Source organism: Glycine soja, chromosome 5 (assembly GCF_004193775.1).
Source record: "Glycine soja cultivar W05 chromosome 5, ASM419377v2, whole genome shotgun sequence".
Taxonomy (NCBI): Eukaryota; Viridiplantae; Streptophyta; class Magnoliopsida; order Fabales; family Fabaceae; genus Glycine; species Glycine soja.
In genome coordinates, this window is record NC_041006.1 from 4,839,637 (window position 1) to 4,857,412 (window position 17,776).

Genomic DNA, 17,776 nt, shown 5'->3' on the forward strand with positions numbered 1-17,776 from the left:
GTGTATTAGATATAGATAGTAAAAATGTGTGTTAAAAATTTGTTTGATCAGATGTTAATTTTAAAGACCGTTGTTTGGTAAAAGTTAATTTCATTAGTTTGTAATGTTTTTCTGTGAAATGGCAGTATGCTACTTTCGATAACATTTGAGTTTATGAGTATTTAACTTATTGTTTTTTTTCTCATTTATTGTCTTATTAATTTTTGTTTATTTTTTCTTAGAAGCCCTTAATATCTCACTTCATCTCACTCTCATCAAATATATATTTTTATAATATAAAAATATTATTTTAATTTTGAAAATAATAAATCATTTGAAATAAATAAAATTAAGAAAAGTAATGATTATTTAAAATATATACAATTACCAAAGTTTGAGTTAGGATTGATACTTAGATATATTTTTTATATTATTTTATATTTATTAGCTACTTTACCAATTAATTTTATCAAATAATTTCTATTCTATTAATACATTTACCATATTCTAACTTTTAACTAATTTTTCAGCTAATTTTTTCAAATACATCTTTTATATTTTTTTTCTAAAATTATCATTTTATTTTTAAAATATCAGGATAATGAAACATAAAAAATAACTACTAAAAATACTTATAATCACATGAATAAAAACTAAAAAAAAATATTTACATTAAATTTAAATAAATTAAAATACAATATATACTAAGCTTAGCAAAAATAATACTACATATAGATACCCAACAAACATTAAAGCTACTAATAAAAATATTGTAATATTATATCCAAACTCTACCCTTTTCATGTCTACTAGCAAACAGTACTTGCTCTTTTTTTTAGTGTTATATACAAAATTCTATAATAGATATAAAAAAATGGCAATAAACTTGAAAATATTTTTAAACAAGTTTTAGTGAGGCCACCAGAAAAGAAATATGTTAAAGAAATTAGGATGCGATAAGAACGAGCTTGATTTTTGTGCTTTTATTATAAAATATAAAAATGTTATATAAGGTGACGAGTATTGATTGCACACTTGCTTTCCGCAACTATACGTTTTTTAATTGAATTGGCTTGTTTGCTTTCTTGTTTTATTGATTATATATTATTGTTCTGCGTTTGGCCCCAAAGTTTCAACTTCTTTTATTTATTTATATAATAATAATTTGATTTTAGTTGATAAAGGGACCTAACTTATAAAAGCGAAAGATGATTAAAAAATTATTATTTTCTAGGTGACATTAGAAAATTACCGCTCCAATTTACAGACTTCGTCAGTGGAGGTCTTTGTCAGAAAAAGTATATGAAAAAAGGAATTTTATCATTTTTAATTCTCACTCTCATTTAATCACATCACCACATGTCTTTTCTTAATCTTATTTATTCATCATTTAATTTAATTTTTTAATCTTATATATCTTTAAAATATTTCCTAATTTTAATTTTAAATTTAATTTGATTCGATAACTATTCCAAAAAAAATATTTTTCAACCATCTCAAATTACTCTCCTTGTATCATTATTCACCTAGTTTGTTTTCTTAACCCTTTTCAGAGCTACTTATAACTTTAAATTAATAAATTATCTATAATTAAATAAACTTGTAATAATTATTTTTTTTAAATTTAAAATATAATATATATATTCAAAATATTTTTATTACAAATTTTCATTATAATATAATTTATATTTTCTAAAATGTTATTTATTATAGACTTTAATTATATAAAAATAAATATTTATTTTGTTCCTTGCACCAATTAAGTACTGATAAAAAAATAATTATACTTTTAAAGAGTGTGTGAGCTATAAAAATGATATATTTGTCAGGATATATAAAAACAAAAACGCTATATTTATAACAACGTAAAACATGTTGCTAAAATGACAAGATCATGGTGAAAATAAAAACAGGTGATGACAAGCACTTCAGTTTTCAGAGATAAAAAAAAAAAGAAGCAAAAATACAGCTAGTATAAATAAAATTCCTTAAATTTGCAAGACTTTGAACATATTTAAATCAAACATAAAATCAAAACTTTATTGTGATCCTATAAGCTATCAATTATATATTTTATTTTAACATATTATACTTTTGTGTTTAAGACTTATTTATTTAATTATTTTTATGATTACCATTATAAATCTGTCGTGAACTATTTTATTATTGAATTGGAAGAGTTGATTGAATCAATTTGACTGAAACTCGGAAATATAAGTTGATTGGATGATGGAGGAAAAAAAAAAAGGAAAAGGTCTGATGTTTAATTTTTCTTTTTAATAAAATTAATATTTACCCATAAAAAAAATTTGACTGAAACCAAACACCATACTAATTCATTTGACCATGGAAACCGGCCTGATAAAAATATAAAGCAGTTCGAAATCTAATAAATTAGACGCTACTAATTTCAACCAGATTCCTTCCAAAAAAAATTGGACCAGATTGTTGGAAATTTTTTACTTTTAATTGAGCTTAATGCATTTTTAGTCACTCAAATATTATAATAGTGCAATTAATAAATTTAAAGATATTTATTTATTATAAACATTAATTATTTTAAAAAAAAATAGACAAGCTAATACTAATTTATTATAGTTTTGAGATACGTATTCGTTTTAACTTTTAAGAAAAACACATATCGTTCTGTAAAAAACAGACAGAAACATGTCGTAAAATTCCTTATCTGTGTCATGTGAAAGTGTAAAATTTAGCATCAATGCACCTATATTGTAGAAGACATGGTAGATTTGCATGACCTGGGTTTTGGGGCCTACGACACACGTTTCCTTATGTATAGGTTATACTCGACTAGTTAAAACCAAATTTAAAGCCTGATCCAATGCATGAATTGAATTTGTGCCGTAAAAAAACTATAAAAAAAAAAATTACTTTGTTTAAGTGAGAGGTATAATCAAATAAAAAAACCCTCATGACTCAACTTTAATAAAATTTCATTTTACTTAATTTAAGTTTAAATATGATTGATTCATGAGAAAAAGATTCATGTACTAATAGTATAAAATTTTCTTATATAATCATTTAATTACAAGTTATCATGATAACTTTGTTGACTTTTAAAATAATTTAAATAGTGATTTATAATTAAATAATTATGTAAATTTTACACTATTGTTACATAAACATTAAATTCTTTATTCACAATTGAATTTAAATCAATGATATATTAATTATATGATTTATAAATGTTATATTAGTATTTATCAAGAAAATTTTTACATAATTAATTTAACTTAAGGTAATTTTATTATGTATAAGATAGTGACTAACCCTATCTTTGGATTGAGAAAAAATATCCTTAAACAGAAATTTAGAATAATTATTTATTTAAAAAAAATAAAAAATTAGTAATTTAGTTTGTGCAATACACAATATACATATTTATTTTTAGATAACTAAAATTTATAATAAATAAATATTTTTAATATATACATTTTATTGTAATTAGGATTTATATTTGAACATATAAAATATATTTTATATTTACAATAAATAATTTATATGGTGATGCAAGATTATTTTTAATTATTGAAAATTTATTTTAAAAATATGGAAATTTAATTTAAAAATAAAGTTGAAGAGGATAGATTAAAAGAGATGAGCGGTTAAAAATTAAATAAATGAAGAAAAAATAAAAGTAGGGTGGTTTAAGATGACTGAGAACAAAATTTTGGGGCCTAATTGTTAAATGGAAATAATATAAAATAAAAATTAAGAAATATATTTGAAAGGAATAAAAAATTAATTAAATCTCGATATTATGTTAAGATAATAACTCCTCAAAAACTCGATTATGGAGGGATACAAAATTCTAAAAATGTTCTTAAAAATTAAAAAATTACTCCTAAAAACACTTCCATTGGAAGAATTATAGAGAATAGAAAGAAGCTAAATTACTTTGGGCCCATGGCTCATGATGATTGACCAAGTTCTAAACAATCTAAACAGTATAAAAGGCAGGCTTCCTCATTCCCACGAATAGGTAATTTCAGCCCGAGTATTGGTAGGCTTAAGTATGCAATACCTGTAATCCGTATTAAATATACATTATAAATTAAAAAAAAAATTGCAAAACATTTTTAGTTTTTTTTAAAAAAGCTTTAATTCATACATATGAATTGTCAATCCTTGTCAACATACGAAATACAGATTTTTTTTAAAATTTTTTTTCAAAAAATTGTTTTACAAATTAATAATCAATGCAAGATTTGAACGTGACTTTTAAGTTATTAACATAATACTCTAATTAATTGAACTAATAAATCAATTATGTTATAAGATAATTAAGATTGTTATATATAACACTAAAATTTCTAATGTATATTTAACGCACATGTAAATTTACATAATAAATTTTATGATTATTAATTTTGTTTTAGTATATTTAATGAACCAAAATTAATTATCACAAAATTTATTATGTAAATTTACATATGCATTAAATATATATTAAAAATTAATGCACCAAAATTAATTGTCTCAAAATTTATTATGTAAATTTATATGTACATTAAATATACGTTAAAAATTTTAGTGTTATATATAACGACATTAATTATTTTATAACATAATTGACCTATTAACTCAGTTGGTTAGAACGTCGTGTTAATAACATACAAGTTACAAATTCGTATGGCCATACAAATCATACGGATTACCAATTCGTAAATTTGCCAGAAATAATTTTAGAAAAATAAAAAAAAACATTGAATGCACAAGTAATTTGCCTGGTGTGCAAAGCAATGCCCTAGCCATACGTATAACTTCAAAATCAACCAAAAGCCCGACATGAGACCAAGACAGTTGTTCCATCTATTTCTTTTAAGAGAAAAATTGAGATGAGTTGAATCTCAAAAGCTCAAAGCTTAAATAATTTTTATAAAATATTCATCAACAAAATCTTTATATTCGTGATAAAAATCAAACTCACATTCTCGGGTGGAATATAAATTTATTCCTTATCAATCAATTATAATAACTTTGTTGGTTTTTTCCCATCCTAGTTAAATCACCAAGGCCATTTCTTTGTGTATTATTTATATTTATATTATATTCTGGTATAGATAAAATATTTAACATAGAACATGGTGAAACATTGGAGGTGTTGTAGTCTTCCTAGAAAGAAATGAAAATTAAAAAATGTGCAAGACAGACAAACAACCCCGCCGTATGTCTTTTTTCTCCGCCATATTTGAATGTTTTTTCCTCTTTTATAATTCTATGTAGCATCTAGCCCTTTCTCTTTTTTGTTTGGAGCACTTTCATCTCTTTAAGATTTCTTTTCACGGGTACATTAATATTATCATTCATAATTTTCCTCCTTTTAATGTTAATTTAATAATTGGTATAACTTTTCCTTCAAACATAATGGGTATAACTTCAAAATAATAATTGGTATATTATGCATATGAGACATGAGATAAGCGAAAGAGTAAGCGATATAATATTTTTTTTTCATACACGAGGATGAAAGGAACATTTTATTATATATAAATTGAAAAGACTAGTTTGGCTTGCATAATATTTAGCTGTTAATTAAGGAATAATTTTAATTATTTTGAATCAATTCTGACTAGTTTGGACACTTATCATACTCCAATACTGATTTTTCGTTGGATTTATAATGTTATATTGAATCAATAACTAGAAGTGAACATTTTAAAATATCAATTAGAATAAGGTACTTTTCTAAGTTTCCCAAACATTTTCATTTCATTTTAAAAGACCACAGTTGTTAAATTATCAAAAACGTAATCACATATTAATTTTAAAAAATTAACGTGAGAAAAAATGTTTTATTTTCACTTACACTGAGCATAAAAAGATAAAATTAAAAATAAAAATAATACTTTTAGTTTTCTGAAATACTAATAGATAAGTTAGAATCGTTCAAAATAGTTAATATTTTGAAATGAAAGGAATTAAAAAAATGACGGATATCTATTCATGTTTAAAATAAATCATGTTTGGCATATTGATTGTGATAAGTTTCAAAATATTTATTTGTTTGTTTATATTTTTCACCTTAGCAAGTTTACTTGAGTAAAACGTAAGCCTAACCCTAAACAAACAGCAAAAAATAAAGAGTCAAATTATATTGTATCGACTAACGATAAAAAAATCCCTTGTCCATTGTCATGGTTTCTATTAAACAAAACAACATGTCTCGCACCTCGTAGACCAAATGTGATTTTAATCTTTTAAAATTTAAGTGTCAGAATAAAGCATATATAACTTTCCGAAAAAAAAAACAGCAGAAAAAGCAAATATAATTGTTAGATAAGAAAATGAAAAAAAAAAATTAATGGTCCAACATTTGTATTTTTGAATGCAAATCTATCTTCTAATTTTTAAATTGTTTTATTAATAACTATTATTTTCAAGTATCAGACAAAAAAAAACTTTTTTTTTACAAAAAGTAAAAACTATTATTGTTTTGAAGTAGAGTTGACAAACTAATTCGATGTAGTTTGAAGACTTGAAACATTAATTAATTTAATGAATTGAATTAAAATTAAAATTTAATCTCACTAATTAAATGAGCTAAAGTTGAATAGGCATAATTCAATTTTTTTAGTTCATAAATTAATTTGTAATCAAAATATGATCGGAATGAATTAAAAAGATCCATATATAATTCGAACTCAAAATTTAAAGTTTAAATTAAACATTTCATCAATAGGTTAAAATTATATAGGACAATTGACTCGATTAATTTAATCATCTTTCGCAACGCGCGGTTGAATTGAGAGGTAAAAAAATTGGCAGGAGGTAAAAAAAAATGAAGGAATCTATCAAAACTGAATAACAACTATGAAAGCTTAACACTAAAACTAAATGACCATTTTTTCTTCTGTTTCCAAAATTGAGTATATAAAGTTGTAAAATTCATTTAAAAAACTGTTTTAACTCACTCTTATCCAAACAAGTTTTGCTTTCAAAATTAAGTTTAAAAGCGAACTATAAAAACCTTCAACCAACCTGAACAACACCTTAATTTTTAAAATCAATACCCAAACATCTATAAGTTATTTTGCTTTTCTACTTCAATTTTTTTATATTACTCATGTTGTTTCTTTTACTTTCACATCATTTCCCCCACTTATACTATCTAAAAGTTAGTTTATGAAAAAAAATTGTAAAATATTTTAAACAAAAAAAAATCAAACACACCTTTAAACTTATCACTTGGGAATTGAACCAAACAAATCATAAACTTAAATTAGGGTGTAACACTATGATTTTCTTAATTATTTGATTAACTGTTTTTAATTAAATTGTAAGAATAATTAAAGTTATATTATGTTGAGGTGATTGCATTATTGAAGTGATGATATATGTATGTCTTAATTATTGTAGCATGAAATACCCTTAATTTTGTATTGATGAAGGATTTGGGTTGCGTTGGTTGATTTCGTGATAATGATATGAGATGTGATTGAGATGATATTGTTCTATGATTAAAGTTGAGTTTATGTTGAGATCATGAGATTTACATTCATGAGTTTTTAATGAGTTGTTTGTAAGAATTTCAAGGTATTGAAATGTCTTTCTATGCTTATTGAACTACAAGTGCATTCGTGAGTGTGATGAGCATATGAATGGTGAATCTATGATATTATAAATTGTTATGATGTTGAGTTTTGCGAATGAATTTGTGATGACATATGATTGTTGTGGATGGTAATCTTGTTTTGAGAACCATCCATATGTATGAAAAAAAGGTAAAAATATCCTCTGAGAAGATTTTATTGTTGTCGTATAATGGTATACTTGGAAGTGTGAGTTCTATGCCAAAAAGCAACCTAGGAGTCTCACCTAGTGAGATATCTTCCTAAGTAGTACCCTTACATTTTGATTTCAAATGACATGTCGAGATGTTGAGAACCACATCCTAAGGGAATTAGTGAACCTTTTAGTGCATATGAGATGAATTGTTGTTAATGGGGAAACTTGGGTCCTTGAGATCTCAAAACCTCAAGAAATCTAAATTAAGTTGTTGGTTGTGAGTAGGTACGTAAGTTGGAGGTGCTAAGAAGGTCCTCAACCTAGTGTTGGAGGTTGTCGATGATGACTAACGGTGAAAAGACCTATAGAATCGATGAGTGGGAGAACTCACAGATAAGTTAAGGTCTTTGCAAGCCTTTCTGAGGTAAGTGACTATCCACACTCATCTATTTTCGATAAAATCACACTTCATTTGTAAGGTTATTTTGAGTCTCCCAAAATGGTTAAGGTGTGACTATGTTAAGGAATGTACTTGGATTAATTGTTCCGAATGTGAAATCTCCATGAAGAGTAAGGCCTCTCGTTGGTGTTTATGATTGGTGAACGATGTACATGGTGATGATGATTGATTGAATGGTGATGATATTGGTGTATGATGATTAAATCTTTATGTGATGATTGATGGATTAAGGATTATTATGAGATGCTCTATTATATGAACTTTTAAGTTTTATGTCTTAAGTATGATTCCCGAATGTTACATTCTATATGCATATGATGATGTTTATTTATACTTTAACTGTTAAGTCATATACTATTTAAGTATGCTTGTTTTGGTAAGTTTACCCTTGCGTTGTTGCAATTTGGTTCATGTTTGTGATGATCTTGTATCTGATGTACGTGGAGAGCGAATGGATAGGAGGTGATCTCGTGTCCTTGGAGACTTTATGGATATGCATACCTAGATGTGAAGATGCATTATTATTTTTTTTCCTTTTTAAAGTTATGTATAGTATTGATTTGCTTAGAGTTTATGAAGTTTATCATTTTAGTGTGGTTTATTTTTCTATGTGTGTTCTAAAGAGATTTGAGTTGCTATGATATATATATATATATATATATATATATATATATAATATGCATGTCTTATTTTGGTGTTATGTGTTTTAACTTTTGGCATTTAAGATGTAAAAAGTTTATAAATATTTTTGTAAATTAATTAATTAAAGAATTATAAATAAATTAAATATAGTCTTTTGCTTAAGTTAGTCTCTAATTCCATGTAACGACATTAAATCATTACATAAGACAAACTTGAGTTAAAAAAAATTAATTTATATAAAACTCAAGTTTAAATTGATCCAATTTTGATTGATTTGAGCGAGATTTAGTTAGACTTGGATTGATTATTTCCCACCTTATATAGTTTTTAAGTTACTTTTAAACATATCATAGCTTTATCAACATTTATGATATACCGTCTTGAAACATATTTATAAAATACTTGAGTTATTCATCAACAAGCAAGTAATTAGTTCAAATTATTCATGTCTAATTTTTTAAGAATTTTTTTTAGTTCATCTTATGTATGAAAAATCTTTTAACCTTAAGCTAAAAAACATACTTAAACTATACTAGGTAAAATATTGAACCAGAACAAACGTTACTATACTAGGAATCACCATATCAACTAAGGAAAAAGTATATTCAAATTCCCAAATTTGAGGGATACATCACATTTTTTTAGAAAATATAATTTTTTTTTACAGGAGTTTGTTTGTTTCTCTTCACAATTTTTTTAACAATTATTTTGCAAAATAATTTTACATAGTTAAACAATTAATTTTTAATTTAAAATGTAAAAGGTTTTAAACATTATTTCAAAGAACAAGTATTTAAAAACTATAAAACAGAAACTAGGAGGATATATTTTCCCAATTTCATTTTTTCCTATTCTATGCATATATCAAATAGTAATTCTGAATTACATCCAAGCTATTTGATGATTTTTGTTTGATTATTATTAGGAGCTCCTTCATTGGGTTCCTTCTTTGTTAATGAGTTGGAAACCCTCTGTTCCGTCCTTTTTCAACGTATGAATATAATAGGAAAATATTATTAAAAATATTAAATATAATTGTATTAAATATAAAAAAAAAAGTAATGATAAAAAAATCTAAAAAAAAGTATGAATATAATTGTGTCCTTAAATATATAAATACTTAAAGAGTAATTCATGTGGAGCCAGCCATGTATTCTTGGATGCGTTTTCAAGTATTATATACACCGTCGATGAGGTACCTTTGCTTTTATAATCTTCTTCATCACGTGGGGTTTTGGATCTATATAGTATCGAGTCTCAGTCCTGATTAATTTCATATGATCAGGCATGCATGTTCACGTCGTTCTGATCATCCAGATAACTTACCTCTCCAAATCATGAATACGATTGATTATATATGATAACTTGTATATATATAGATATCTTTATATACTATATATTTTATTAGTAATTATTGTTTTATCTTTCCTTTCTCATCCTATCTTAGATACTAATTTTTATCATGTTTATATTTTTCTTTTTTTCCTTTAAATATTTAATAGAGTTTAGTGTCTAGCTTTTTCGGTTGAACAAATAGTCTTAATTATCTTAAGAAGGAGGTTGAATTAAGATACAAAAATTATTTTTCAATTAAAATTTCACTATCTCTTTTTAGATTAACAATGCACCCTTAATATGAATTACTCAAAAGACAATTCAAAATAAATTTCTTTAAAACAAAAGATAAATAGCAATAAATAAAAGAAGTTTAAGGGAAGAAAGAAATACAAACTTGATTTATTCTGGTTTGGTCACTTCCCATGCCTACGTTCAGTTCTCAAGCAATCCACTCGAGATTTTTCACTCTCTTTATAAAATTTCTTTTGTTTGGACCACATAGGGATAATCCTTTCCTTGTGTTTAGGAATCCTTACAACTTAAGAGACCATTAGTCTCTTAAACAATTTTCTTTGAATAAGAAGAAGAAGAAGTTTCTCTCTTTAAGAGAAGGATATTATAATTGAAGATCAATCAAGATTCCTTATTAAATATGCAAGTGTTAGACCAAAAAATCCTTTTTGAGAGGATAAGACATTTCAATTCAGAAAAACTCTCAAAAAATCTGTGTCTCAAGTCACTTATATATAGGTCTTTGTTGACCATTCAAAATCATTTGAAAAGATGTGATGGAAGTTATTTTAGAAAAATTTTCACTTATAATTGATTACCAAAATGGTGTAATCGATTACATAGTTGTTTTCTAAAGAGTTGTGACTCTTCACATTTGAAATTTGAATTTTAACTTTGGTGATCGATTACATACACGTTCTGTAATCGATTACGGACTTTGAAATTTCAATTTAAATTTTTAAAGACTGTTTTAAAATGTTCAAAACTTCTGATAATCAATTATAAGTCTTGTGTAATTGATTACAAGCTTTCAAAAATACTAAAAACATTTTAAAACAGTCCCGTAAGCATTTTGATTTTAAAAGCTTTTGAGAAAAACCTTTAGCCATAACTTATGCATCATCAATTTGAAAACTTTTTTCTAAGACTCTAGAGACTAACTTTATCTTCTTTCTAAGACTCTAGAGACTAACTTCATCATTTATCTTGGATTTCTTGGAGTCTTGTTTTGGATCAAATTTAAGAAACGTATTTTTTTGACATCATCAAAATATCATAATATTTGTGCTTCTACATTTTCCTGGTTGTGAAAAAACCTCCAGTTACTGCTGATGTTGTAAAAAAACAAAAAGTTACGGCTGATTCTACCAATGAACAAGTTCACCTTTGTTTTTTTAGTTTGTTCACATAACTTCACATCCATGATCCACTGGAAGTCTGTTATATATAGAACTTATTTATTTTAGATCAAGGATAAAAATTAGACGCAGATAAAAAAAAAGCATAAAAATTAGATACACTTTTTTTTAGAATGTTTTTGTATTGTTTTTAATTGAAAATTTATCTTGGTAATTCACAAAATAAAGTTTGACGTTTAGGATTGTCATTGATTATTAAGATAAACATAATTTTATTTATAAAAAATACCACTAAAAATACTTATAAAACTATGTCTAAATTTTATCTTTAAATAAAAAAATATAATTATCTAGTAAATACCTTGCGTACATTTGAGACGAATCTCGAATAGGAAAATAAGTATCACAGGCAGGGAATGAAGATAAAATAAACCAAAATCATCTCTGAGATTATTTTCCAACAACTGGCCTAATGCTGGGCATTGATTAATTGGATAATGGATAATGAGTGCCTGTCCTTGAACCAATTTACTACGAGATGTGCCTTTTGCTTCTGAAGGATCACCCCACCATTGGATTTCTTAAGCTAAAGAGGGATGTTACTAGATTGTGCATTCACCCACTTCAAGTGTCAACTAGCATAGAAATGCCACTTTCCAATTATGTCATGCTGGGTTTACAAATATCTTGCAAAAGTTCCTTCAATGGGACAAATGGCAAGTTTAGATATTCCAGTTTCGTAAAAAATAAAAATAGGTATTTGAGAGAAAATCCTCTTAAATAATTTTATCCTACTCAATTCGGATTATACCACTGATCTAAACATCAATTAAAAAAATACATTAATTATATTAACATTTTTATACTGTTTTATATTTATCAACTACTAATTAATAATTGTTTTTACCAAACTTCACAATTTTAAATTATTTTTCCTTTAAAAAAATTAATTTGATTTTTTTTTTCATTTTTCAATTACTTTATCAAGATTTTTTTTATTTATCAAACAAACCTAAAAGTTAGAGCGTTTACTTTTAGTTTGCAAAGTACTCCGGTTGTCCCTTTCTGTAAGATATTTTCAAAAAACTTATTTGTCCTTATTTAATGACACCCTTTTCTAATGTGAGCACATTTTATTTATTACATTCTCATTTATTACACTTTACTTTGTTACTGAAAAAAAAAGAGTGGACAAAATCTCATAAATGAAAATAATAGCATCTGTATATAATTCAATGCTAAAAAATTTCTAATTAAGCTATAATTCATGAGTTTTTTTTTTTTTTTATATATGAAAGCCTAAATGGAACGAATAAGATTCGTGTAGAAGCACACAACACAATGCACCCTAAAACAACAGACACATAATCAAGTCGATGGTAAGGTCTCACTAAAAGTAGATGAAAGTAATTACAATTTACATACTCCACACCGAAAACTTTAAGAGCGTGCATAAAGACAGATATATTAGAGAATAGAGTCAAGCACTTAAATTAATAATGATATTAATTGATAGGCCGTCATGTACAAATTTTGTGCTGTATGAACCAAATTTGTTCTGGCTCTACCTATACTTTTTGTCTGTGCCACCAAAGAATCCAATACTACTTATATTTAAGTTTTACCCAAGGCCGACAACTTCTCCCAAATACTTCCCTTCTTCACCCAACCCCCTCCAGCTGTATATGAATCAGTTTTCACCAATCAAACGAACAACTACTATCACCAAATTCCCCCTTTACTTTTTATGTACACAAAGCCCAACACACAAGCAAAGAATATTGTGCTCTAAAAGTTGCAAATATCTTCCCACACTCCTAAATTCCTCCCCTTTCTGCTTTTAAGAACAAGATTTTATCAAACCCAAATTGTATAGATTCTTTCTCACGAGGCTCCCCAGACACAGCAACACTGCCCCACCAACCCCAACTGGTTGATCTTCCCTTTCTGCCTTCTCATGGCATACCAATGGCAACTCCTTCACTTTTAAATTGCTTAATCCTACTTTCTGCCTTACAGATTCCACAATTTTTGGATCAACTGGGTATCCTACCGCATCTGTAACATAGAATACATTTGATGCCATGTTCCCAATGGTAGATATCTCTGCCCGTGTAACATTCATCCCATTTTCTCGGAAAGTTCTCATCACCTCTGCTAGAAGTCCTTGTCTGTCTTCGGTGCATAACTCTAGCCTAACACCCTGCATCCAAAAAAATTAATTCAATTAAACCTTAGGCAGTGCAAAAGATCATAATAATAATTTAACAAAGAAAAGTGAGACAAAAGATACTATACCTCGTACGCCCTTCTCTCCACTGCAGCTTGCAAGCATTGAATCACACGATGTCGCTCTGGTTCTGAACTAATTGGGGTGCCATCCCTGTGTCTGATATAAAACTCCTGTAGTAAAATCATTTGAAGTTAATTAGCATATGAATCAAGTTGAGGAACATAACAGAACACAATTGATGCCTAAATAATTACCAGATACGCTTGGTCTATTGTTGTCTTAATAGTGGCATGGAACACAACATACTCCATGTCTGTCAAATTGCACACAACATCAAACAAAAGCTTAACTCGATCCTTGCACTGAATATTGACGACAGAATAACCCCTTTCTGCCCAATTTTGGACGGTGACTATTGGGGTAACAGAAGCGAACTTCAAAATAGGATTCCTCTGGTAATCACGGTCAGTGTACATCATTTGATGTAATCTTCTTTCGGCATGCAAAACGGCATTAGTGACAGAAGTTTTTGCATTCCTAATATCGTTGTCACCCTTTAAAACATTTCTCAAACGTGCTTCAATGGTACTGATTCTCTGAGAGTCCTCAATAAGAGTCCCAGAATTGGAGTCTTTCACATAGATTAAGGAGGCAATCCGGCCATTGTGAGTCCAAACCTTAGCATCAACCACGTCACATTGCTGCTCAGCAAGAACAGCAAACACCTCGGAAAGAAGACCAACGCGGTCAGTGCCAGTTAATTCAAGTATAGTGAGACCGTTTGAGTGATTGGTTTTTGCATTGTGAATGCTACCAAGTGACTGATACATAACACGAACACAATTCAGTATGGGATTATTATAGCAATAAAAAGCCATAACTACATTAGTTGGCAAATCAATTTTAATCAATAACATTCATGTTAAATTAGAAGCCACAATCAGTACCTGTTCAATATAACTTAAAACGCTTTTATCTGTGAGCTTGTCTCCGTTTTCATCCGTGACATGGAAAACTGTAAATTAAATTCAAGGCAAGGGTTATTAGTGAACCCAGAATCAAAAAATTGCCAATGTAAAGAAAGAGAAAGAAAAATTAGCTTACCATCCATGAACCACCTGCCATCAGAAGAAATGTAAGCCTTCTTAATTGAAAGGTTAAGATCAGAGAGAACTTGTACAGCATCTATAAGAATCCCATGCTTTCTGGCGCTATCAACCTACAAATTTTATCAGAAAAAAGTAATTAGTATTTTATTTTCATGATTTACATGAAAACCAACAATGACTGAAAAAAAACAAATGAGAGATTTTCGTGCGGGGTTTACCTTGACTATTGTCGCAGTGGAGCACACGGCATTGTCTATGACAACCCTGTTTCGTAGTGAAGGGTCAAAGTCAGCGAAATTTTCATATTTTATGCCGAAATTCTAGGACTTAATGAAAAGGTAAAGTAATGTGAATGAAGAAAAACATTCTGGAAGAAAAAGGGGCAATTGAGTCATAGACAGGATAAACAAAGAAAAGTCAGAAAATTGTTAAAATACAGTTGTCGGTACAAATATATTTGACAAAGCCGTGCGGATTAGATGAAACATGCTTTTCTCCCCTTCGAGATGTTCACGATTTTTGACACAGTCTCAAAGGATTAGAAAAATAAATTATTAAACCCTAGGTAAGCAAAAAAGAAGGTTGAATCGGTGCCCAATACATCTCATGAAACAACAAGGTAGAATAAAATTAAAAATATTCAAACAGAAAAAAATAGCAACTAATTTCAAAAAATGATGCAGTTTTACAATGAAAATTCATAAAAAGAGACTCGGAATTATAAAAAAAAAAAATAGGATTTTGAGAAAGGTTGAAAAAAAGAAGAACAATAAACAAACAAATTGTGATAGGATTTTGAGAAAACTAAAAACCACTTCAACAATCACATAACAGAAATAACAAAGAAGACAAAGAATGAAGTTTGGAGACAACATACCTGGGGGTGCTCATGCGAATTACGAGCTTCTCGTACTCATCCGTACATGCTGGCCACTCCATCTTTGTGGGAAAAAATATGTTGCTAGCTTGAATGAGAAACCCAGCGAGGAAAGAATAAACCTATGCTCAGAGCACAGGGAACAGCTAAGAACCCTGATTGCAGCCACACCCCAAACGACGTGGCCCGATGAATCGAAAAGACGATGCAGTAAATACTTGTCAAGCTGTGTCTGAGTCTCAAAGCTCAGCGGAAGTTATATATAGTAGACTAAAATTCCAAACGGAGGCTTTTAATGCACTATCTCCTTCGATCGAATCGCCATAAACAACTCTTACCAAACTCGCTCGCTCGCTCGCGCATTCGCTATAGTATGCGTTGTTGTGAGAGTGTGCGAGAGTTACTACTCTCTCTCTCTCTCTTCTTCTTGCAAGCCTCTGCTTCCTTCTAAAACTGCACACACTACCTATTTATATTTATGGCATTTAATTCCCAGCTTTGTTTATTTTTTAAATTAGATTAGAAACCCTTAATTCTGCCCGTGCTGACCGGAGTTACTGTTTTTACTGTTTGGGACACAGCAGCAGCAGGTAAACTAACTAACCAACCAACCACGACGACGACACACCAATCACTCAGGGTAATTACGGTCCAGCTGGGACGACACGTGGAATTTCCTTGCGTGCTTTGGACTCAACAGCACAGCGGCAACAGACACACCAGTGGAGTCCTGCCACGTGGCACTGTGGGACCACATTAACAATCGAGTAATCTTGGTAATTAAGGTGTGATTTGCCGACGCCAATTATGACGTCCGCACGTGACAACACCGCTCATATCGGCTTTTCCCCTGTCCCTTGTTTTGGTTTTGGCCAAGTTTCCTTCTATTTCTATCTTTGATTATTCCCTTTCCTTATAACCCTTTATACTCATTCTTCTTTCATCCATAATTCTCCTCGTATTCCTCCTTCACAAGATTCAAATTATCATCCATGATTAATCTTAATATAATTACTTTCCTCCCATCACAATTTTAAATTAACGAATACAATAATTTCCATTATTAAAATGATTATCTGTTATAGAAAATAAATTACATTCAAAGTTATTTACATATTTCTTTTTTTATTTTAAACCAAATATTTTGGATTATATTACAAGTAATAATGATAAAGAATCAGTCGTACAATTAATTCCAAATATTCTACTTGATCTATCTTTTATATTGAATCATAAACAAAACTATCTCGTTAAATTTTCGAACATAAAAATAATATGGATGATTCCTATCAATTTGATTTAATTTCTGATATTATTCCAATATAATGATTCTTTTTTATTGTTGTTTTAGTTGGCAAAACTGGGCCTTGAGTTGAAGAAAAAATGCATACAAAGAAAGTATAGGTGAGACTCAATAATTAATATATTTGGTTTAGAGAATTTTGCCATTTATTTTCTTACTAATATATATAGGTTCAAAGTTAGTTCAAATTTCATCACATGTGATGACAATATAATCCGGAATAAGCTTGGCATATATAACTTGCACCCTATTCTTTTATTAGGTTTCTCTATAAATAATTTGGCCAATGACAGCATTTTCTATAAACTCAAGCTTGTATTATTTAAAGAGGTTTCTCTCGTTACTAAACTCCAATTATTTATTTATTGAGTCATAGTTTTTTATTTTTTAATTTCTTAAAAAAAACCATATTGCTCCGTTTTAATTTTAAAAAAATTTAATGGTAGTACAATACGGCAAAAATATAAATATATAAATACTTAAATACGTCATTTAACCTATGTTTATATTGAGTGGGGAATTTTTTTTTTTTTTTTAAGTTTGAAACATTTTCTTATTTTATTGAGTGAACAAAAATGATAATAGAAACAATTAAAATCTCTTTTTCTTTAATAATTCAAATAAAGGGTTAAAGTGCAAGTAAACCACTCCAGTTTTCACAATCTATTTATGTAAAAAGTATAATAAATATGCCAACCGCCTAATTATTTAATTTC

General features: G+C 27.9%; 1 protein-coding gene across 1 annotated transcript; it reads right to left on the bottom strand.

The window, feature by feature from the left end:
• Window positions 1-13,003: 13,003 nt before the first annotated feature.
• LOC114412114 (ACT domain-containing protein ACR8-like) lies at window positions 13,004-16,212 on the bottom strand. Its single transcript, XM_028375902.1, has 7 exons — window positions 15,758-16,212; window positions 15,099-15,144; window positions 14,876-14,990; window positions 14,719-14,786; window positions 14,026-14,592; window positions 13,837-13,941; window positions 13,004-13,741 (listed from the first exon to the last, which is right to left on the bottom strand). The coding sequence occupies exons 1-7, from the start codon at window positions 15,817-15,819 to the stop codon at window positions 13,379-13,381; spliced, it is 1,326 nt and encodes a 441-aa protein (XP_028231703.1). The 5' UTR covers window positions 15,820-16,212; the 3' UTR covers window positions 13,004-13,378.
• Between the last annotated feature and the right edge of the window lie 1,564 nt (window positions 16,213-17,776).

Excerpts from the sequence above, each read along its gene's own strand:
- LOC114412114 (XM_028375902.1), bottom strand. The coding sequence starts at position 15,819 with ATGGAGTGGCCAGCATGTACGGATGAGTACGAGAAGCTCGTAATTCGC. Across the intron at positions 14,787-14,875 it reads TGGCAGGTGGTTCATGGATG|TTTTCCATGTCACGGATGAA; the intron begins GTAAGCTAATTT and ends TTTAATTTACAG. Across the intron at positions 13,942-14,025 it reads CAATAGACCAAGCGTATCTG|GAGTTTTATATCAGACACAG; the intron begins GTAATTATTTAG and ends ATTTTACTACAG.